This window comes from Seriola lalandi, unplaced genomic scaffold (assembly GCF_002814215.2).
Source record: "Seriola lalandi dorsalis isolate HSWRI2012SDOR001 ecotype SW California unplaced genomic scaffold, Sedor1 jcf7180002055006, whole genome shotgun sequence".
Taxonomy (NCBI): domain Eukaryota; kingdom Metazoa; phylum Chordata; class Actinopteri; order Carangiformes; family Carangidae; genus Seriola; species Seriola lalandi.
In genome coordinates this window covers 230767-253933 of record NW_019525549.1, presented here as the reverse complement: position 1 = coordinate 253933, position 23167 = coordinate 230767, and the positions used below count along the sequence as shown (strand labels likewise).

The 23167-nt window shown below is 39.4% G+C and overlaps 2 protein-coding genes across 2 annotated transcripts; both read right to left on the bottom strand.

Moving 5' to 3' along the window:
- Positions 1-198: 198 nt before the first annotated feature.
- On the bottom strand, positions 199-11759 carry dctd (dCMP deaminase). Its single transcript, XM_023397219.2, has 6 exons — positions 11626-11759; positions 10145-10244; positions 8420-8555; positions 5249-5365; positions 3779-3875; positions 199-1576 (listed from the first exon to the last, which is right to left on the bottom strand). The coding sequence occupies exons 1-6, from the start codon at positions 11664-11666 to the stop codon at positions 1492-1494; spliced, it is 576 nt and encodes a 191-aa protein (XP_023252987.1). The 5' UTR covers positions 11667-11759; the 3' UTR covers positions 199-1491.
- A 328-nt stretch (positions 11760-12087) lies between these two features.
- cep44 (centrosomal protein 44) lies at positions 12088-21952 on the bottom strand. The gene is made up of 11 exons (XM_023397254.2): positions 21825-21952; positions 21607-21704; positions 20062-20209; positions 19693-19830; positions 18263-18391; positions 17928-18002; positions 15702-15830; positions 15440-15550; positions 14325-14387; positions 12682-12719; positions 12088-12236 (listed from the first exon to the last, which is right to left on the bottom strand). The coding sequence occupies exons 2-11, from the start codon at positions 21696-21698 to the stop codon at positions 12176-12178; spliced, it is 984 nt and encodes a 327-aa protein (XP_023253022.1). The 5' UTR covers positions 21699-21704; positions 21825-21952; the 3' UTR covers positions 12088-12175.
- Positions 21953-23167: the final 1215 nt, after the last annotated feature.

Genomic DNA, 23167 nt, shown 5'->3' with positions numbered 1-23167 from the left:
GGGAGAATTAGATAAACTGCCAAAATCCAGGTGTACAAAGCTTGTAAAGACAGACCCAAGAAGACTTGATGCTATAACTGGTGTATAATTAACAAAGTACTGAATTAACTCTGAATTCTATTGTGAATGAGAATTTTTTTTTGTTTTTTTTTTTTTGTTTTTTTTTAAATTTAACTATGAAAGAATCCAAAAAACACATTTTCACTTTGTCATTGTGGTTTATTGAGTGTACATTGATGGGAAAAAACAAAAAGTGAAGGGCACTACACTCTGAAGCCACTGTGCATTCATGTATTCCACACACAGACATGTTAGGAACAAATGATTAGGTTTTATATGCTTGTCCTCAACAACATATTAAACAGTATGACAGCAAAAATAAACACTTTTCAGCTTAATGGAAGAACATGTGGTCTAATCATCAACAGATACAATAAAAATAAAATGTTTCTAAAGAGCCTTTTAGTGATAATTAAAAGAGAATCTGCTGGCTCTGGATTTAAACATTCTTGCTTTCGACCCATCACATATTGCAGTCAGGCATCCCTGAATACATTACAATCAAACCAGTGTATTCTGAGCCTGGCAGCCCTCTGAGCCTAGGTTGGGGAATTTGGGGCCTAACACCTTCTCTGGCTGATGCCCTGCAGTCCACGGTGTCACCAATAGTTGTGACATTTTTTTGTGACATTTTAAACAATAACGCATTCAAATCACAGAAACTTTGTCTCACCAACTGAAGCAGCAACACTTTCAGAACACAATTGTTTCAATACCCACATCAGCATTATAAAGAAATTCACACTCTAAAAGTGAAATTTGTACCGAGGTTGGATTAACAGGTCTCGTCATTCTTTATAAACTACTTGTAACATAGTAGCGCACACACAGACTGTGCCCCTGAAAGCCCAACTGTTCACCCAGATGCTACGAAGCCGACAGTAACACAGCGGCTCTCAGGTTCCAACAGAACAAGACTGATTTATTGGGCAGCATCCACTGTGAATGTGGAAGGTCAAATGAACTGAATATCAAGACACTTCTGTATTAATGTGGAACCTGGTTTGAAGGAGAAAAAACTGATTTCAGGTTTTCCCCTGTGCAGACAGCCATGAGAAGATCTGATTGACAACACAAAAGAGTTTAAAATCAAACGCTCAACACAGAGTGTTCAAAGTTCTTGTGTATTCCTAAACCCAAAGGAAATTTTAAAAGACAGAAAAAAATAAAAACTCTGAAAGCAGCATGGAAAGACCTTCCACTGCAGTCAGCCAAAAAGGGTGAAGCCTCAGATTAAACTATCTTGAATATCCCGTTAAATCAAAATATCAAAGGACGCCAAAGTCGAGGTATCCTTGAGTTTTCCTTTGGACAAAGCAGGGGGCAAGAAGACATACAGAAAAGAGGCATCAAAGTCCCTTTCAATCTCGTCAGTCTTCCTCTGCCTCCCCGCTTCGTTCTGCGGCTCCCCAAGGTGAGCCGTTTGCATTTTCACTTGGTTGCGCTGTTCAGCATTCCAGGGTGGTTAATGGAATTAAAATCAATGACAATCTCAATCTTCCTGGGCTTGAACTGCCTGCCAAGACACAGAGGAAAAAACAACACACACATAAGTCAGGAATGCACAGGTATGGGGACACACAGGAAACACCAAATAAAAACATGAAGCACCAAAGTCACCTTTTCATTGTCTTTTCAAGTGACACTTTCATCTGTCCCCTGATAAATTTTCACATGGGTCTGGACAAGTTGTCAACAGGATGTGTGTGTGTGTGTGTGTGTGTGTGTGTGTGTGTGTGTGTGTGTGTGTGTGTGTGACAACCATAAACCATCACTTGTCCCAACATGTAGTCGCTTCGCTCTCTGTGACTCCTTCCAGGAACTGTCCCAGAATCCGATGTTTCTTTACTTTGCCATTATCATCTGTAGTTGTTAGTTTATTAATACTGAATGTGTCGCGTGTCCAAATAGCACAAAATTATGAGCCCACTGCACTTTGGGTCCCCAGGATAGAGGATGTAATTTTTTTTTTTTTTCCATGACCCATCAACTATTAATCAGTGTTCATTTTTATGACCCGACCCTTCGATCCATGGATTAACCATAGCGCCAACGGGTCCATGTGTAAACTGATTACTGAGTGTTGAAGAATTAGATGATAAGAAAAAAAGACCGCAATAATATATTGATATTGTCTAAATGTTTTCTTCAGCTGATCTATTCACACAGCCAGGGTAGAGCCTGAAAAGCATTGTGGCAACGACCTCTGTATGTCTGACCACGCCCATCATCACAGCTGACCACGCCCAACTGTGGCGTACCAGTGATGTACTGTGAAGTGCTGGAGTGATAAGGGCATGGCAGAGCAATCAGCAGAGAGCAGCACAAGCAGAATTATTAGCCATGGTGTAGCTACTCTTCAACCTGCACTAATAAATGTTTTACATTAACAACTATGTGTAAGGCCGGGAACACACGGCCTGTGTGACATGCACCTCACACCTCATGGCTGCGTCACATGATCTGAAGATTCGATGTCTTGCTATTTTTCAAGCTTTACGTGTCTATTAGCAGAAATTACAGTGGCTGACAAGGGCAACGGAAGTGGAACACCTTGAGCGTCGACCCAAGAGGCCTATGACTGGACGTTTGACTTCAGAGAACAAAGCTGAGTAAATATTAGACGGCTCAGCTGTCCACTTAAGAGCGTCGGTGAATCTCTGATCTTTAAAGTAAACTGCTTTCTGGGTGTTTCTACTGGTTTTAATCCCATGGTGTGTTTGTTATGGAGAGGAGGACACCTCTGTGGATAATTCAGCTGCTGGTAAAAACCTGCTGAACGTCTGCTTCATAAGTTATCAGAGAAACAGTCAGAACAAAGGTTAGCATCAATCTCAGCTCCAGCTCTTCCCTGAGTCTCTGTCCTCCGTACAGCGTCGCTCAAACTCTGACTTTAAATGTCAAACTGCTTTATTCAGTGTTTTTAACAGTTGGAATCACCAGGTCTGTTTGATTTCCTGAACCACTGACACTGAAGGAATCCAAACTGGGAGGAGCTTATGGTAATGGTGGGGAAGACAACAACTCCCATGATTACATGCTATTTCATGATGTCTTTTCTCATTGTTTTGATTGAGAGACCCTTTGAAACAAATGTTAGAGTGTGAATTTAATTCAATAAACCAGGAAACCCCTGGCATGTGTTGGAGGACTCTGGCTGACTTTAAAAATGTGTAACCTCCACCTGCCTCCTGCATGTCCTGACTGCTATTGTTATCTGTGGTGGATCAGATAGAGAGGCGTTGTGTCATAGCTCACATCTTATTCATCATTCATCTGACTACGACTATGAGTTGTGTCCATGAAAGGCTGTTGTTACCCTATTGCCTTGTTGTTTCCTACTACTGTTTAGTAGTGTTGTTTGGACTTGATACTTCTGGTAAGTTACAATGGAGGTACAGAAAGATTTTCAGTTATAATTAAGCTTTGATTGCAAGTCTTCAGTTTCAGTGTGCCTCTCATTTCAACAGGACAAAGATGTTTGCTGAGTGATGCTGATTTCTCTGTTCACCTACAACTGCGCTGAATACAAAATGTACCTCCTTAGCCCATTTGAAAAGCATTAAGAAATTAAGGAAATACCTAGAGGATGACAGATGGAAAAATTTGATGCAACAAAAGAGATTAATTACGACATCATCAAAAAACAACAGTGCCTGAAAATCTGTGTGAAGAAAGCAACACACTTTTTGTGGACCAGAGAAAAGCTGCTACTCACCTGTGCTGTACGCCTGCCAGGCTGAGCAGTCTTCTGGAGGCAGTCATCTCCGGCGTGTCACGGTACTTGTCAGAAAGATAGACCACTTCCTTAATACCTGGATAGACAGAGGGGTAATGAAGGGACACAGAAGGCAAGAGTGAAAAATAAAGACTTAATCTTATAGCTGCCTGCTACTCCTGGTGTGAGTGCTCACTGGTCCTAGTGTGTGTGTGTGTGTGTGTGTGTGTGTGTGTGTGTGTGTGTGTGTGTGTGTTATAAATACAGAGGTCAACTTTTTCAGAGTGTGTAAATCATACTTGGACAATAAAATGATTCTTTTTCTTTATTAATTGTTTGCACAACTACTATGAGAGTGGTCCCTAACCTTTTTTGCACTATGCATCGGTTTTGCAAAGACAGATTTCTCATGGACTGGTTGTCGGTCCTATTTTCTTAACCAGAACAGGAGAGGACCATGCACTGAACCCTGGGGGTCGCTTGGGACAGTGGAGTGGTGGAAGAGGTGCAGCTGTTGATGAACTGTTGTCTGTTTGTGAGTGTGACCTTAGCCAGGAGAGGGCTGAACCAGTGATATTGAGGAGGATATTGTGAAGATCTGAAGTGGAGTACAGCGGCGGCGTGGTCCAGTTGGAGAGTGCTAGCCCAAAGCTAGCGCTAGCTTGTGGCCAGGAGCCTGGTGTCTGGGGAAAGAGAAGCGGTGTGCATCCCAGAAGTATCCATGGGATGATCCATAGCATAACAGCGGCAGCATGCAAACAGCTGTTGAGGAGGAGAGGTAGCCCGGCTAGTTACCCTTGTGATCCTGCTCGGAGAGTGGGGGTCAGCCTGGTGCAGTGGTGGTAAGCAGAGGAAACCAGCCAGAGCCCAGAAGGGCTGAGCACCCCGGGACAGAAAGATCCCGGGAGGAAAGCAGGTGGGCTCATGGTGGCTTGAGATGTGGCAGCCTGGTAGCAGGACAACGGGAGTCCTGTAGCTAGCAGGTGGATATGTTGATCCGGAGATGCTAGTCAGTAGTGTTTGTCTGGATTGGACGATGGCAGGTAGATAGCGTGTAGCCAAAGACTCACAGCAACTTTACTGGCCAGGTTACAGCATCAAAGGCAGAAACTAGGATCAGGGACGGTGCAGCAGCCAAAATGCGCCAGCATTTGCCATCTTGTTTACGTGGAGGCTGGTACTGAATAACAGCAGTCAGAGTGCTCGTGCAGTGCAAAAAATATTTTCTTCATCAATCTCGTCTCATTACCTCAAAATGACAAAATAAAAAGCAGAATCTGTTATTAACAGAGCTACTATTAATTCTAAATATTTTGAATGTAAGTGGTTTTAAGAAGAAAGTTCCCAATTTTTAGACACTGAACATCAGCACCTTCAAAAACCAGTATCGGTTTACCAATATTTACAGTGAGAGTGTGTGTGTGTGTGTGTGTGTGTGTGTGTGTGTGTGTGTGTGTGTTCAACACCCACCTGCCTGGATGATGAGCTTGGCGCACTCGTTGCAGGGGAACAAAGCCACATACATGGTGCAGCCTTTCACATCAGCACTGTTCTTGTTCATAATGGCATTCAGCTCTGCATGGCACACTGTGAGACAGAGCATTGAAATGTTCCCCAGTCAATACAAGACACTGCATGTTTTCTTGTTTTAAGTTCAACTAGAATGGCAATTAGTAGAGCGCATACTTCTGCCAATGCCAAACAATTTCACAGAGTTTATCATCTAGATCTAACATAAATATGTCTGTTCTTTTACATTAAAATCCAGATCCATTCTTTTTCCTTGTCAAAGCCTACTGCCTACATTACCGGCTAAAAGTTTTCTTATTTGCTTTTCATTAAACTTTTGAGATTCGGTGTGCTATGCTAGTAGCAGCTAATGTAGCCTCTAAGAGGAATGAAGAGCGAGTTCGAGGTCTGGTGAGCTAAACTGCTCCAACTGACATGACCTCAAGTGATGTCACATGAGACAATCATTAAACTTCTCCCTCTGGAGTCACAAAAGACTTTTTACAACTTTTCACATATGTAGTAGCACACCCCAAAAATCAGTTTTAATTATCACTACAACCATGATCATTTACTGTGGTTAAGTACTGTGGTTAATTTAACTTGTGTTAGGTACTGTAAGGCATCAACCAGTAACAGTCTCCCAGACGCATGTGCAGCAAAGCGATGTGGATTTGTATGTGACTGTATATAAGACGCTGCTCTGGAGATTTTTGAGTCTGTAATACCTTTTATAAGCAGGTTTTTTTTAAATATGGCTAAACCAGCTTAAAAAAGTTAACGGACCCCTTTTCCACTGCCAGACGAGTTTGCCTTTCTGTTCCGAGCAATGTCACATGACCACAGAGCTCACACACTGAGTTCCAGGAGAGAGAGAGTGAGCTGTAGCTGCTGAGTCTCCATGTGAACTCAAACTTCAAAGTTTTTTCAGGGTTGCAGCTTCACTCTGTCATCCCTGAGTTCAGTGAAGCTTTCTGTTTCTGGTTTAACAGCACCATGATGAACAAGTGACCATCATGTTTACAGTTTTTGTGCTCTGAAAGACATTACAGCTTGGAAAATAATGATAATAATAATAATAATAATAATAATAATAATACATTTGCTTTTCCCTTGTTAACAGAGTGGGCATGCAGCAGGCCAACCCAGTATTACTACTGGTCCCTTGTCCTCATCTGTGACACAGATGTGTTGGACATGTCAGGGTTCCCGCACATTTCTACCAATGAATTTTCAAAGCTTTTCCATAACTTTTAATAACATTTTTCCCCATTTGCATGACTTCATTTAAGTAGTTTAACATAGGTACGCCCACATACTTGATGTGCTAGTCCTACGACAGGCTGTGTAGCAAAAATATAGCATGGAATTTGGAAAGGAATGTCTTTGTCTACACACGCATTAGACTCAGAATTCTATTCCAATTCTGTGCCACATTTTGCTATACCACCTACCCTAGTGCATAGCACACCAGAGTAAGAGCCTCATTATTGCACCCACCCATATGCTTTTACTTTCACTAATCATGCATCGGCTTAAGCGAATGTCAGCATTTGCCCCATTTATCAATGTAAAAGTAATAATGCATAGAAGTTTTAAATGACCAATATCAAAAAACCCTATCTAAAAGTTAATTTCAAAACAAGGAATGCATTTCGTAATATAAGACATGTCTTGGAAATTTTTTGAATCAGTCCCTCCAGGATTTCACAGGCTTTTTTTGGGATTGTTGTGGGTTAAAATACATGATTTCTTAAAAATTCCGATGAATGTTGCAATGTTTTTTTTGCAATGAAACTGCAGGATAAAATAAAAAATCACAAAAATAGTTGGCATCTTCATAAAATATATATATATATATATATATATATATTTATTAACAATTAATTAAAAATCAAAGGCAACTTGTACTAGTGAGAATAAACCCAGTGCAGTCCAGGTGGTGATCTCTGCCTATGAAACAGTCTGATCAGAGTGAATGATGACTGAAAGGATGTTTTCTGTCTTTTCATCATTACTAATTAAGGTTTTAATTCACTGAGCAGCTCAGAGGCTACCGGCAGCGACCAGCATCTTTTAAGATGGAATGTTTTTTTGAGTGTTTCTTGATGCATGATCTATGTTGGGAAATCAATCAATATACTTTAAATGTCAATATGACAACTTTTGCCATTTGTTTTTATTAGTTCTCTACATGACTCTTTAGTGGTGGGGTTCCACCACAATGTTGCAGCGGTACAATACAATTTAACCCATTTTCGTGCAAAACATCAGCTTTACAGTCTTTAACAGTAATGTTTGGTAAATGTGAGACCTTCATGTCACATGTCAGCTTCACATGCTTCAAAACCAGAAACAAGGAAGAAGTTTGGTGACGTACATCAAGGTTTTGCAGAGGGACTGGCATGATTGGTTCAACTCACGGGATGATTTTTGCGTTAATAGAGACTTTCTGGAGGGACTGATTAACATATTTTAAACAATAGGCGAAAACAGCGTGTATTCAAAACTTTTCCAAAGCATTCACTTAATTCCAAACCTCGCGATAAAGGCCTTTAATGTTTGTCTTGTTTAAGTGTTAGTTATTATGCAGAAATATTGTGTGAATAGACTGATTTTCTCTGGAATTTTCAGTCCATTTGTTGACGGTAAAAAAGTAAAACAAGGAGACAAAGAACTCTTTGTGAATGGAGAAAGCTGTAGATGACTTATTTACCCTCTGTCACACCCTTAGTTAAGCACTAAGAGATAAGGAAAGAAAGAAAAAGGAGAAATTGTGAGAAATACGAAGTACAATATGAAAGTATCTGATCAATGGAGAAGGAGTTTAAGATTTCTTCATTATTTATCCTGTACCACCCTCTACAGGCCAACGCTGAGACATGAAGAGAACTCAGCAGCATAGTATGGACCACTAATGAATTAGTCTTTGCTCCACACACAAATGCCCTTAAAGTCCAGAAAACCTCCCACACAATGTCACATGATTACTACGGACTTCTGTGGTGTGGTAGAGGAAACTAAGAGCACTTTGTTATTTTGTTGTGTATTCACTTTTTTTTTTTCATAAAGGTAAAACCAGAATGATTATTGTCCAAAATGAAAAGAGTGTGTGCGCAGATGCATTCTCACCATACGGGTATTTAGTTTCAAGTCGGTCATCAGCAACACGTGCCCATGGCAGCAGGTCATCATCACATCCATTGGGCATACCATTGTAACCAATGCCAACTATCTTATTCTCCTGGTTCACTATACACGCCCCGACCTGCAGAGAGGGACACAGATTGAACAGGCCACTACCTTCAGTAGTATCTCACACAGTAAGGGTGTGGGCATTCTGCTTGCTGTGTGGTCTTGTATGTTACATATTCAAACTGCTGGTCTGTGCTCGTTTCTAAGGTTGCTCTAACAGCATCTTCTTATTTTGTTTACTTGCAATGACTGTTTTAAAAAAAAAAAAAAAAAAATGCTTTTATGCTAATTTTTCATAAATTGAATGATTTTTTCTATACACACACAGGGAGCTTAGTTTCTTAAATGTTCACATCTGTTTAAATCTATGAGAGTATTAGGAGCATATTGAGGGAAAAAAAATGTTGAGATTTTTAGTCATAATATGATAAAGTCCTTATTATATGAGAATAAAATCATAATATTACAAGAATAAAGTCATAATATAACAAGAATAAAGTCATAATATTATGAGAGTAAAGTTGTAATTTTAGGTTCTGTGTTGTTTTAGAGGGAAATATCAGAAGCTTTAAAATGAGGAAAGTGGAGCATCCTGTGAAGTTCTACTTTAGCAGAGGTTTTACAGATGTGGAGATATTTCATCTTTTGGCTCATCATCATCATCATCATCATCAGGACATTGAAAAGCTTGTGAAGAAACTGAGTTTATTCTATTGTTAGACCAACAGCAGCTGCCAGAAGCAGCTCAGGCTGACACTTTCACCCCGTTTAATGGTTGCTGTAATATTCCCAAAAATAGTTTTTTGTCTAAAAGTTTTACATTTTTAATTCTAACTTTTTTGTTTTTAATAAATATATGATTTTATTCTCAAAATTACAACTTTATTCTTGAAATTTCTGATTTCTTTTTTTTCCCTCAAAGTGGCCGTAATACTCCGCATAATAAATCCGCATAAGTGACCACTTCTCCTTTGCCAAGATCATCCTTCCACCTGACAGGCGTGTCATATCAAGACGCTGATTACACACATCCGGCTTCGTCACCTGTAAGATCGTCTGAGAGCAGCCATACACCAGCCATGCACCAATCATCAGAAACCATCTCTGGCTGGAAGCTTATGTGGGCCAGCAATCCACAGGCCACAATAAACAACCTGATCAACTGTATGAGGCGAATGGTGGTGACACCAGATAAAAACGCACATCTGTAGCCCAAGATGTGAATTTTTTTCCAAAATACAACTGCAAATTTTAAAGCGACATTTTATTGTGACCGGCCCACAGCACACCTGTGCAATAATAATGCTGTGTACTCAGCATCTTGATATGACACACCTGTGGGGATTTATAATTTATTAATGAGGATTTAAACACATATGTGAACAACATCTGAGAGAAATAAGCCTTTTAATGTGCTTAGAAAATGTCTTAGATCTTTTATTTCAACTAGTGAGAAGGGGAGCAACAACTGAAGTGTTGTGTTTATATTTGTTCAGTGTATATGGTTTCCTTTACAAGAATGAGATCTGGAAAAGCTTCTTACATGTCTTCTTACACCTAAATAGGTTAAGTGTCTCGGAGAATGTTTTTTTTCCAAAATCAATTACATACTTTGCACACACACACACGCACGCACGCACGCACGCACGCACACACACACACCTGTGAGCTTGGGTCTTTGCTTCTTTGGGCTGACAGGAAGGCAACAGCCATAAAGTACTCCGGCCATTCCAGGTAGTCTTCTCTCTTTCTGGTTACACTGCTAGAGAGAAATGCACAGAAAGATAGAGGATGTAAAGTTTTGTGATCTAAATGAAAGATCAATCCTCCATTTACTGAAAACACAGCTCATTTCTGAGCAGTAATGATTTGCAACAAGATTACTACAAACACAATCACTTCACAGAGTAATCTTTTGAGGAGAAGCCTTATGTGCATAATCATCAGCAAAAGCTTGAAGATCATGGCTCACAGTCTGCCACTGTTACAGGCAGCAGGGGAACAAGCTGAAGCTGCCGCTGTTCTTTGGGGTGTGTGCACAAGCTTTCCAAAAAAATGTTTTTGCTTAATCCTGGTTTGGCTCAGTTTTGGCAGCACGCCCAGTGGCTCTTTGACTTCTAACTTAGTCTAAAAGTAAAAACCCTGCTCAACACTGAGTCATCTAAGAGACCCATAAGAAACATCACTTTTACACAAATACATGAGCCAAATTCTTAATCCACCACTGCCAAAAGGATACTGCCAGCAGAGGCGGGCAAAGTAGACAACTCAATTACTGGAGTCACAGTATAGATCCTCATGGTCAAATATTACTACAATACAAGTGAAAGTTGTTCCATCAGATTTTTACTTGGGTTAAAGTACTGGAGTACAGAACTTTAAGCCTTAATAAGATTTAAACGAGCAAGTTATATAAAAATTCACCCCTGTAAAGTTGTCGTGAAGGAGTAATTTAGTTATAGAAATCAAAACTGTCTTTGTACCAGGCTTTAAACATGGTTATTTCTGCTGTAAAGTTGGACATTTTAACATGGGGGTCTATAGGGACTGACTCACTCTAGGAGCCAGCATCAAGCAGCCATGCAAAGAATTGCAGTTTTTGGTACTGCTGTACTTCCATACTTCCAAAGCTGCTGCTGTATGTATATATCACATTTTAAAAAATAAAATAAAATTCATTCACCGACTAAAAGCTCTGCTTCAAAGAGTACTTCATAGAAATGTAGTGGAGTCAAAAGTACAATATTTGTCTTTTAAGTGAAGTGAAGTAAAAGTATGAAGTTTCTATAAAAAATAAATAAAAGAAAAACTCAAGTAAAGAACAGATACTGGAAAATATACTACATAAGCAGAGTATTCAACAAGCTAGCTTCATGTAGAACCAGGTACACTTTTTTTTTTTATGAATTAACGATTCAATTGAACAGATACGGTGACAGGATGAGAAATGGAGCAGATTCACTCAGTCTGGTGTTTTAAATGAGACACTAAATCACTGAACGGAAAATTAACGTGGCAACTTAACAAACGCTGGGGAAATCCAGCAGCATGCGGTACAGAGGACACTCCACCAGCTTGTTCGTGTCAGTCTCATTGCCTGTCTTGTGTCTCACATTTCGAATGTAAAGAAATAAACTAGTTACCCGTTTATCTGACCAGGCCTCGGCGGCTGCATTTCTTCCATACTCTTCCAAACACTGGAGATTTCCCTGCTTTTCTCCGGACTGAGGCTTGTGTACTGAACGGCTGGATGTGACAGAGAACAGGAAGAACTCTCCCGCGCTAACTGTGGTCCCGCCCCTCCCACAGCATTTTGATAGGTACACAGCCACAGACCTACAATTGAGTTCCGTGACGTAAGGTACGGAAGCGTAATGCATTCACTTGTGAAAAACAGAGCAGCAAGAAAACTTTTCTCAGAGTTATGAGATAGTGTCTTTAATTCATAAAAAACAAAACATATTTTTTTAAAAGAAAAATTCTCTCAAAAATTTTTTTGAATTAACTAGATATTTATCTCAGAATTATAAGAATTTTTTTCGGCTAAGTCTTTTGGTTCGTCTAAAAGTACAGGTGGCTTGCTACAAAGCAAACAAACAGGTAGGTATGGTGATAAATAGGTTTTATTGGGTTTAACAAAGCCAAGTAGACAGAACAGTTTGCTAAGATTGTAGTGGGATCATTTATCATAATTTAGTTGCAGGGCGAGGTTGAGGAGTCAGTGTTCTTCAACAGACTGGAGGTGATCTTCAGCCTTCAAATTTCAGACACATACACACACACACACACACACACACACACACACAAATTGTGAATGAATTGCGTACCGATTATGTTCTCAATGACAACACAAAACAAATTAACATTATACTAAGTATATAATAATAAATGTAGTAGCTACACCACCAACATCTCTGTAAGATCAAGAAACATTCACAAAATTCAAGGTTGGAGAGGAAACTGTGCAAAGCCAGTGAATGAAAATAGCAATCTCTTGTTGGAAAGAAATCAACAAGACTCTAGTAATGTTACAGTCTGACACAAGTTGGAACAGATAACAAGGTTAATCCAATTTGTCAAAACAGATATAGAGAAAGCTGTATAACAAATGAATGAATCAGAATCAGGGAGCACACCTATCTCATAACCTTGATGTGGTAAATTGAAGAAATATTGAAGAGCTATAATTAAGAACTTACATATTAGTGATGCTCTCTAGCTTTTCCTTGATGTCCTCCTGGACAAAGAAACATGACAGACAAGAACATATTAAATATTAGGCAGTTTTACCTGAAGAGAGGCTTACTGCTGCTCCATCCAATGGCCTGGAAGCATTAGACACACATGTAGATGGCTAGCTAGTTTCTTATCTAGTGTTTGCATACTTCATTCAAAAAATCAAAAAGACCCACTGCCACCAGAAAACATGGTTAGAATGTGTACTGTTTTTCTTCTGTCTCAGACACAGAAACACACAAATCAGATTTGATAACAAGGCCATGAAAAGTCTAGTGTTGGTGGAGCATTAACTACAGTGGCAAGAAAAAGGCTGTGAACCTTTTGGAATGACCTGGTGATGTGATCTTTATCCAAGTCAAAAATGTAGACAAACATAGTGTCACTAAACTCATATAACACAAATAATTATAATCTCCTGTGTCTTTATTGAACACAGCCTTTCATCATCCACAGTGGTGGTGAAAAAAGTAAGTGAACCCCTTGGACTTCATAACTGGTTGAACCTCATTTAGCACCAATACCTTCAAACAAGAGCTTCTGATAGCTGCAGTTTGGACCATTCTTCTTTATAGAGCTGTTTCAGCACAGACAGATTGTCAGGATGACTGGTGTGAGCAGGTCTCTGAACTCAGTCAACAGCATCTCTACTGGATTAAAGTCTGGGCTCTGACTGGACACAAGGTGGATTTGCATTGTTTGAAGTCTTTCTGTAGTACATTTTCTTTGATGACTTTTGGAGTCATCTCAGCTGGACTTCCACCTCTAGGGACAAGAGCCACAGAACTGAATCATCTCCATTTATAGACAGTCTGTCTGATTATGGACTGGTGAAGATCGAAAGTCTCTGAATGACTCTGTGACCCTTTCAGCTTCATGTTCATCAACTCCTCTTGATTATAAGTCTTCTGAGATCTTTTTCATGAGGCATGGTTCACATCAGCTGATGTTTGTTGTGAACAGCAAACTCTAAATGTTTGAGTGTTTTTTTTTTAGAAGTCAAAGTGTCTCTAACCCAAACCTCAAAACTTGCTTCATTGATTGGTCTCCAGGTTTGCTAGCTCCTGACTCCAGTTAGCTTTTGTTGATACCATTAGTCAAGGAGTTCACATAGCTACAGTATTTCAACCCACAGTGCAACAGTTTGAATGATGTTTTCAATATGGACAAGGACAAAACAATGATTTGTTTGTTATTAGTGAAAACAGATTGTGTTTGTTCATAATTGTAACTTGGATGAAGATCTGACCATATTTACGGACAAATTTAAACATAAACAGAAGTAAATCCAAAGGATTCCCTTACTTGTTCTTGCCACTGTATCTATTGGACAAAATAACAGTAAACCACACAGTTACAGTTTAACACAGTGACCCAGTACAACACTAAAATCTACACTACTACTACTACTACTTTTCTGATTGTTTTTTTGAAAGGGAGGGAGCTGGAAGTTGATCTGCACTTTGACCCCCCCCCCCCTTAAATAATGTCAGCTTATCATTTAAATGCACTGTCAGCAAACACAACCATTATGATGATGATGATGATGATGATGATAATGTCATTTACAAAATAAGACCTGGTGAGTCCTGTTCTCAAGTCTCACCTTAGAGGCAGCAGACATGGAGCTGGAGGTGGTAGATGCTGGAGGTGGTGGTGCGACATTTAACTAAGAAAGAGAGATGAAATGGAAAAGACACGCATCACAAATGGTCATTTTTATGTGAAAATATTAAAAAACTGGGTTAGTACTAGTTTCAAGCTAGTGATAATTTAATCACCTGTGAAGTCGACCAATACTAGAATTTACCTCATTAGAGAGTTTCCAACTGTGAATATAATTTACTCTTGCTTTGCAACAACTCTGCCTGTTTCTGCTGGAATCAAGATGGTCATGGCTGGCTCTTCCATGGCTGTCGCTCCAACGCCATCAGAGGATATTTGCATTTATTTGGATGTTTGTACCTGGGTGTGTTTTGAAACTTTGAGGCTGCAGTGGACACAGACTCAGCAACACTGGACAGTTGAAGACCTGGTCTGGACCTGGATTTGTGCTGAGGCAGCAGATGGTGGGGTCACAGTCTGAACCCATGGACCAACCTGCCTTGTGTCAACAGTCCAGGCTGGTGGTGGTGGTGGTGGTGGTGTGGGGAATGTTTTCCTCTTAATACCAATCAATCATGTTCTGAATGTCTCAGTGTATCTGAGTATTGCTGCTGACCATGTTCACCCTTCATGGCCACAGTTCACCATCTCCTAATGGCTCCTTCCTGCAGGATCATGCTCCATATCTCAAACTAGTTTCATCAACATGACAGTGAGTTCAGTGAACTTCAGTGACCCCCCCCGTCCCCAGTCTGAAGACCTGAATCCAACACCTTTGGGATGTGGTAGAACAAGAGATTGGCAGCATGAATGAAATGATGTGATGCAGTTATGTCGACACGGAGCAGAGTCTCAGAGGAAAGTTTCACATCTTGGTGAATGCATGCCACGAAGAACTGAGGCTGTCTGAGAGCAAAGGGGGGAACTACCCAGTATTAGTAAGGTGTACTCTGTCTACTCTTGTAGTGCAGAGTCCATGTCCGCACAGGGATCTGCAGGAATCCTCGCAGTCTTGGGCAGATGACAAAATCTATGTCACGTGGACCCCAAAACCAGGCAATCAGCAACTACATTCTGCATGGAAATGAAATGAAACCGTCACAGCACTTGTATTACCTGTACATTGCTCAGTTCCAGTTTAGTTTCCAGTAACAGGACTCTGCTCATCAGATTTTCCCAGCTCTCTTTGCATATGGTGATGACTTCTCCTCCATTCTGGAATCTGGTCTTTAATTACAAAAGGTGGCACTCATAAAAAAAAAAAAAGGCAGTTTAGGTGCAATTTCATGATTCTTCTTTGCCTTCTGTCTGTCCGACAAAAGAAAAATCTAAAATAATAGGGATTAGATATTTAACAAGTAAAGATTGTCTTATCAACCTTGTCTGTGTTTCTCCATCTTTCAAGTTCCTCCAAGCGTTTCTCCAGGATCCTGAGCCTGTCTAGTCCAGACAGAAGACTCTCTATTTGAGCTTCCAATGCTGAGAGCCGTCCCTCCACAGCGGACAACTGAAACACAGAAAAGACAGTTACATTACATTACTCTGATCTTCAGACCTTCAGTACAGACCTCAAACCACATCTCTAAAGCTCACCAATGATAGAGACTTTGCATTGTGCATTGTAAAACCACATATATCCAGAGTTTACTGTCTAGAAATAAAGATAAAATCTACAATATAGAAAAAGCTGCAAAGCCATAAATATAAAAATAATAAATTGTCCATAATTAACTGCTGAACCGTTAACCGTTAATAAGAATTTTGACTGATTAATACAGATAATCAGTTAAACAGCTCAAATATCCTGGGACATCAGGACCATCTGAGCAGGTATTCTCTGCCGCAGGTCTCACAGTTAACAGACTAACACCAGACTAACCCCACAGCATGATCGATATGTTGCTCTTTCTCAATAAAAACCAGTAGAAAAGCTGTCCATTCTGCTGGGGACTGAGGTAGGACTGGCCTCTTTATTTTATTTTGCGGTGTGAAAAGTTCAACTGTAGTTTCCATTTTGTGAACCTGTAGTTTCTGATCATTAATCAGCTGCGAGCGGAGGATGAGGAGAAAGAGGAGGAGGAAGAGGTTTTTGTTTCGGTGCTAGAGGATTCAACGCGTGTTTTGTTAACAGACACTTGTCTATTAGATATTGGTCAGTAAACAAGTGTTGTCTATCAGTCAGAAAAACAATTCTGAATAAGATAAGATACTCCTGTATAAGTCCCACAGTGGGGAAATCTGCATCCTACTAATAAACAAAGGCAGTAAGAGTAAATACTCACCAGTTTTCATTAGTATTCTCTTTAGTAAGGGTCAAAAATATAAAGATAATCTCCACCATATCCAACGTATTGGAAGTGGACAATAACCACAGCCCTTTATCATCTACATCCTTCTGGCTCCCTCTATTGGCAAACTGGCCTAAACTTTTTACTATATTGAATCTATTAATGAATGTGTATCAGAAGCTTTCACTTAGTTTATATAATGACTTGGTGTTTACTTAAAAAATGTTATCCTTGTCCTCCTTCCTTTCTGCCAGCTTGATCATCCCTTTTCCAGGAGGACAATGCTTCTGTATGGGAGGGGTTTATGGAAAAAGTGGAAGGATTTTTTTTTAAAGCCCATTTTACACTGGACAAAAAAAACCCACTAACCCCCCGATAACATTGGGCTTTTGTTGTCATGTGAAAATGTACAATCAGCATTTATTCCCGCTCAAATGACTCTGCAGTAGTCAGGGGTATTTATCGGCTCCAGCTCTGACCAGGAGTGACAGAAACATCAACCAGAAACACCTCGGCTGCAACGTCTGCCTAGAGCGTGCTGCGCTCAGAGCTGCAAAAGAAGTTTTAAAAAACACACAATCACCGAGCGAAGCATCTCGCACGGAGGCTCTGACACCGACAGGAGCACCCACCCGGGGATGAGACGCAGCAGATCCAATATACCAGTCTGCACGACAGCTAGCAGAATCTATGAGGATATTCCCTCCTCTGTGTCTCTGTGTGTGTGCTATGTAATTGCATGTGATGATGTTGCTCCCTGCAGTTTTGTGCCTGAGTCCAAACAAAAAGACAAACTCGTCTGGCAGTGTGAATTCCCTACAGCACTAAAAAACTTACACGCACACATTTTTTGTGTAAAAAGGGCATATGTTATCCATGACAAATTAGCATTAGCATAATATTATGGAGTTATAATTATATTAATTCACATTTTCTAATCATTCGCATATCTGAATCGCCCTCCTGCCTATTAGAAAGGCTAACACTTCTTGACATCTTTGTTAATGTTCTTGTATATTTTAAGGACATTAGGCCAGTTTTAATGTGCAGATGTGCTGACTGTTCAATGCAAGTAACTGTCAAAAGTATGAATGGCTTTCAGATAAAACACAATTCAAGGCCCTCACATCTCTTGCCATGCTCATTGCATTTACTAAAAAAAAGCTACCTGATAATGGATCCACTGATAATGTTGTGTTTAAATTGTGTTTAATAATTATTAGCTTGTTAGCTACATACTAGTGCATGTCTTGATCATTGACTGGCGTTCAATACTATACACTACTGTGTCCCCTAATTATTTCACATGTACTTACACTGTCTGCATCAGTCAGCGTTGGTTGAGCTTCTTCTCTGCCATCCTTGTGTGAGGCTGGACTTTTGACTCTCGGCTACAACACACATACACATGCAGTTCCAACAGCTGTTTGATGAATGTTGTTTGTCTATGTTTTTGTCTATTGACTATGTCTAATGTTATTTCAGGTTTCATCTAAACTTCATTGACGTCATGGCTCAGGTAGCTATGGTCACATGATTTGTTTTAAGTCTATTATTGCTAAGCCTAATGACTGTACCAGCTACAAACAGGTCACTCATTCGCTTCAACTGCCTTTGTTGTCAGTCAACAAGAAAAGGGATCAAGACTTACCTGAAACTCCGGCTCGACCTGTTCCCCGCAGTGTCGTCCAGTCGACTGCATCGCAGGGTTAGGGTTTCCAGTCCTGCTCAGGTTCTCTTTTTGTGTTGACAACCTTGCACTGTGCTTGCATTGATCAACCTGGGGAGTAGGGAAAGAGGGGAGTCATTTTTATGGTATGCTCAAGTTTCCTCTAGGCTGGTTGTAACAGTATGGCTCAAATAGAGTGCTACATGGATGACTCCAACTCCATGCTGGCGGTGGACAGGGCCGGCGGCATATTGGTTTCAGGTTCTACAACCGTCCGTCCAATTCTCGTGGATGCAATACCTCAGTAAAGCCTTGACAGACTTCGTCAAATATTGCACAAACATTCACGAGGAATCAAGGACAAACTGATTACATTTTGGTGGTCACAGGTCAAGCTCAGAGTGACTTCACAAGAACACATACATAGGCATACAACCGCCAGGCGGTAATTCTTGTTCCATTGGATTTTAGATTATTGTTGTTTATTATATAAAGTGTGAGATACTTTTGTTCAGCAGGATCATCTTTGCTAGTGAACACAATTTTATGATGTCTTAAGCCTAAATACAATCACCAAAAGTTAAAGGCTAATGTTATAAGCTAAGAACCCACTACACTACGCTCACATGACTTCACCGTCACCACCACTAAACTTCACCTTGTAGTTCGATTTAGCTCTGACCTCTTCTACAAAGGCCTTTCCTCTGACACAGTTAGAGACAGTTCGTATAAAGGTATAAAGGCTGTGAAGGTGGACTGGGAAGTAGATCAGTTTTCATGTTGACGTGATGATGTTTAACGTCCCTGACAACCTCTTTAGTCTCATTTAGACAATTGTAAGTAAGACAAATAAAAGTTTAAAAATATCACAACTGAGATATTTAGTGACATATTTTATGTTATAAAAATGTGGAAATGTCTATCTCCAACATCGAACCAAAATCCCATTCACAAAACTCATCGACTTCAGGACGAGGGAAGCAGAGGTGCAAAAAATGCTAATTTATACCACCAGTCTGTAGACCATTCAAGCTGGTAACAGTTCATCAAATATATGGTGCCTTCCCCACTGGTAACAGCCCACTCTGCTGCACCCCTACTTTGTCTGATGGGTAACTTTTACTGTAGCTTTGCTTATTTTATTTTTTTAACATTATATCACACTAGTTGTGTCACCAAACAGTACTGATCAAATGAGCAGTTTAATGATTTTTATGATCCAAAATCTCACATTGTTTTATAATAAAAGTTTTAGATAAATTAGATAGATAGATAGATAGATAGATAGATAGATAGATAGATAGATAGATAGATAGATAGATAGATAGATAGATAGATAGATAGATACTTTGATTACTTTGCTTTCACATAAACACTAATGCAAAGAAAAATAAATCATTCAAAGGCTGTACCTTCTTCAGTTGGTTGTGTTTCTGCAGGACCAAGTTAATGATGTCACAGATGACAGAGATTTTCCTTTGAGAGAAACCCCATTGGAGAAACTGCTGCTTGGTCAGTATGGGCTTATAGTGGAAGACATCTCGCAGTACCTACACACACAAAACACAGACATGCTCACAACTGAATGGACCACTATAGGCTAGCAGATTAACTGAAGTAAAAGTAAAGTAAAAATCCACTGTACACTAGTAGCTTAATAATCACTGAGCTTTGTAGAGGGAGACGGCAAATGTAGATTAAGACAACTGACAGCATTTTATTATATACAAAGGTCTTTATGCACCTGTGAAAACACAGACTGTATGTTTGTATTACTGCACCTTATAAAGAGTGTCAGTGAATCGGAGGTCAGTTTTGCCAGTCAGCTCCAGTCCAGCTGCCATTAGTTGCTCAGTAAAAGGTGGAGAGAAGGAGGTGAGGGTGAAGCTCACGATTGGTAGAAAAGCTAAGGGATCTCCTTTGGAAAGACTAGTGGAGAAACAAATAACAACATGCAAAGACTGTAAGGAAAAACCGAGTCTGATGATCTCACTTTACACATTACCCTGCTAAAAACCCTCACTGATCATAGCAGCTCTAGTATTAACTTCCCACAGTTCTGTTTAGGCAGAGTGACAATCTCATTCAGCAGCTACCAAATCTTAGCATGAGTTTTTTTTTTTATTGCTTAATGACGTGATTATAAACTCTTTTAGCAATTAAACTGTGATGTATTACATTTTACAACAGGATGAAATATACAAACACTACAAATCTCAGATTATTGAGTAAGTCATTTTAGTCTCATATTCATCTTGAGTGAGTTTTGGACTAGATCTTCTTTGTTTATCTTGGTGCCAAAACCCAATACAACAACACTGTGAGTGGTAAACTGCCAAAGTAAAAAAAAAAAAAAAAGTTTAGGTCATCAAAAACTGAAAAAGCATGTAAATTTAATAGAAAACAAGTCTTTTTCCAGGGCTGAAGAAATTGATTTAGGCTTCAGCACCTCATCTAATCATTGTTTCCACCTCTTTCCTACATAAATCCACACGTTAGTGTGTTCTGGTTGCTGAAGCTAAAAAATGAAATGTACTTTCTTGTGTGAGTATCACAGAGGAGCTTTTTTTTCTGTGCTGTTGGAGAAGCATGAACATGAACGGTTGCTCACTATCCACTGCCATCGGCTTGTCTATAGCGCAATATTTCAATTATTTATCATAGTTGTTGCCCAGCCCTAACAGCACAGTCTCCAGACCTGAACCTCATGGAGCTGGTGTGGGATGAACTACAGATGTGTATAAGAGACAGCTCTTGGATGAGAGGTGAAACGTCTTCACAGACAAACAACCTAGTCCAGTTGTTTCGATTTAAAAAAAACTCCTTTAGGATACTATGACCTGGACAAATGAGAATATACACAGGCCGTTTGAAGATCAGTTTGTTACGATATGTGAGTAAATGTAACCAGTAATATCACACATGAGAAGCTCTCAGCCCCTTTGATTTCGCCAAAGTAGCTCTAAGGATAAAAAAGGTTGGAGAGCTCTGCCATAGCGAATGATTGTCATTATTTTTGTACTCATCAAACCATTCGTTGCCCTCTCATGCCCCGTTTGTAGGCATCTGCATTTGCAATGTTTCTGCACTCATTTATTCCCTTTTCCCTTTAGTTTGGCCCCATCTGTACTCTGATAACCTTATGCTCAGTTAGTTAAATATTACCTTGTGGTGGTAGAGCTCCTAACGCTGACACTTGTTATTGGTGAATTTAAGTAGGATCGCTGAGCTTCTGTTTTGTTATTAAAGTGGTATGTCGTTTGATACTGTTACTTAAGGGGCCTGCGTGTCCGTAAAGAAGTGTTAATGGCTGTTCAATGGCCTACCCATTATAGTCGACACATCCTTGGTACTTAATCACCCGCAGCAGAGTTTCCAGTTTACGAAGACAGCCTTGGACGTCTCCAGTAGACAGCATCTTTATCTATAAGCAAAGGAGAGAAGCGCTAAACCTAAACGTCTTTTCTAATGCTCATTTATCAAAACATTAGCTAGCTATATGTTTTAGCCGACTTTACAGTTAGCTACAAAAAACGTAACAAACCTGTCTGTTTTGGAAACACAGATAAAGACGACGATGATACAATAACCCGGATACTTTTCTTTAAAAACAGATTCTTTGCAGCCAACAGCAACACCAGCGGGTAGGTTTGTTTCTGCCGGGTGGTCAACGACATGAAGCAGGATTGGCTGTTGCAGACTCCTCCTCCTCCTCCTCCTTCTTCTTCTTCTGCTTCTTCTTCTTCTTCTTCTGGTGCGGCTGCTGCTGCTGCTGCCACTTCTAGTTTTTTGGCGGAGTACAATACCAACTTTTAGATGCATGACCGCCACCTACCATACTGGAAGTATGTACAACAGGATGTAGTTTCCTTAACTTTATTAAAAAATATAAATAAATAAATAAGTGAAACACTACATTATATTAAACAATCAAGTGTTCACTAAGAAATCAATTACTCCTCTCTGAGTTTCACACACACACACCCTATCTCTATTTGATCCTTAGAACTGTGTGTTCATTTTCCCCCTACTTTCTTTATTGTACAGACGTTCATATACAAAGGTACAAGCACACACATAGACGATAAAACAATAAAAGAAAAGACAATGACAAACAAAAATATTAAATTAATATAAAAAAAAATCACATTTTATGTGTAACAAAGCCAGAGTTTGTGTAATATGCATATTCATTCAACAGTTTTAAAGTCTTAATAGCTTTTTTGTTTTTAACATCAGATGAAATGATCCTTTTCTTTGATAAAGTGCAGGAAAGTTGACTTGGATCTTAACCATTTTTCTTATGAATATGGAATTTCCCAAATGTTTCCAAAAATAATAAAATGTTTTATTATATATAATACATGTCGCTTTCAATCTTATCTTGACAAAAATATAGCATTACATTGAACATAACTATTTAAATCATAAACCAAATCAAACCAAACCAATCCCATCTCCCCACCTATATCAACGGACCATAACAAACTAACAAACCAAACAACTTTCAACTCCCAATTATGGCACATCTCTCCTACCAATGGATGCTCCCAATTCCCCCCACCCTCCCATGTAACCCCAAGTACCCATTTTCTACCTGGAAAGAATAGGAAAATAAATAAATAAATAAATACCACCTTACTTGTTTATTTCACACACATATATATATATAAATTGTTTTTCTCTCTGTATCTCTCGCTCAACAAATTTATATATATATATATATATAATGTATATATAGCAATAACAAAAAGCTGTCAGTTGTTCTCTGTAGTAGTGTATGCCATCATGTTATGTTGTTATGTTGGTATGTTATATTATTATGTTTTTATGTTATGTATGTTGTGTTGTTATGTTATGTAATGTATGTTATGTTGTTATGTTGTT

Excerpts from the sequence above, each read along its gene's own strand:
- dctd (XM_023397219.2), bottom strand. The coding sequence starts at position 11,666 with ATGGAAGAAATGCAGCCGCCGAGGCCTGGTCAGATAAACGG. Across the intron at positions 8,556-10,144 it reads GCAAAGACCCAAGCTCACAG|GTCGGGGCGTGTATAGTGAA; the intron begins GTGTGTGTGTGT and ends CCCTCTCTGCAG. Across the intron at positions 1,577-3,778 it reads CTGGCAGGCGTACAGCACAG|GCAGTTCAAGCCCAGGAAGA; the intron begins GTGAGTAGCAGC and ends GTGTCTTGGCAG.
- cep44 (XM_023397254.2), bottom strand. The coding sequence starts at position 21,698 with ATGCTGTCTACTGGAGACGTCCAAGGCTGTCTTCGTAAACTGGAAACT. Across the intron at positions 19,831-20,061 it reads TCACTGACACTCTTTATAAG|GTACTGCGAGATGTCTTCCA; the intron begins GTGCAGTAATAC and ends TTGTGTGTGTAG. Across the intron at positions 18,003-18,262 it reads AGGTCGAGCCGGAGTTTCAG|CCGAGAGTCAAAAGTCCAGC; the intron begins GTAAGTCTTGAT and ends TGTGTGTTGTAG.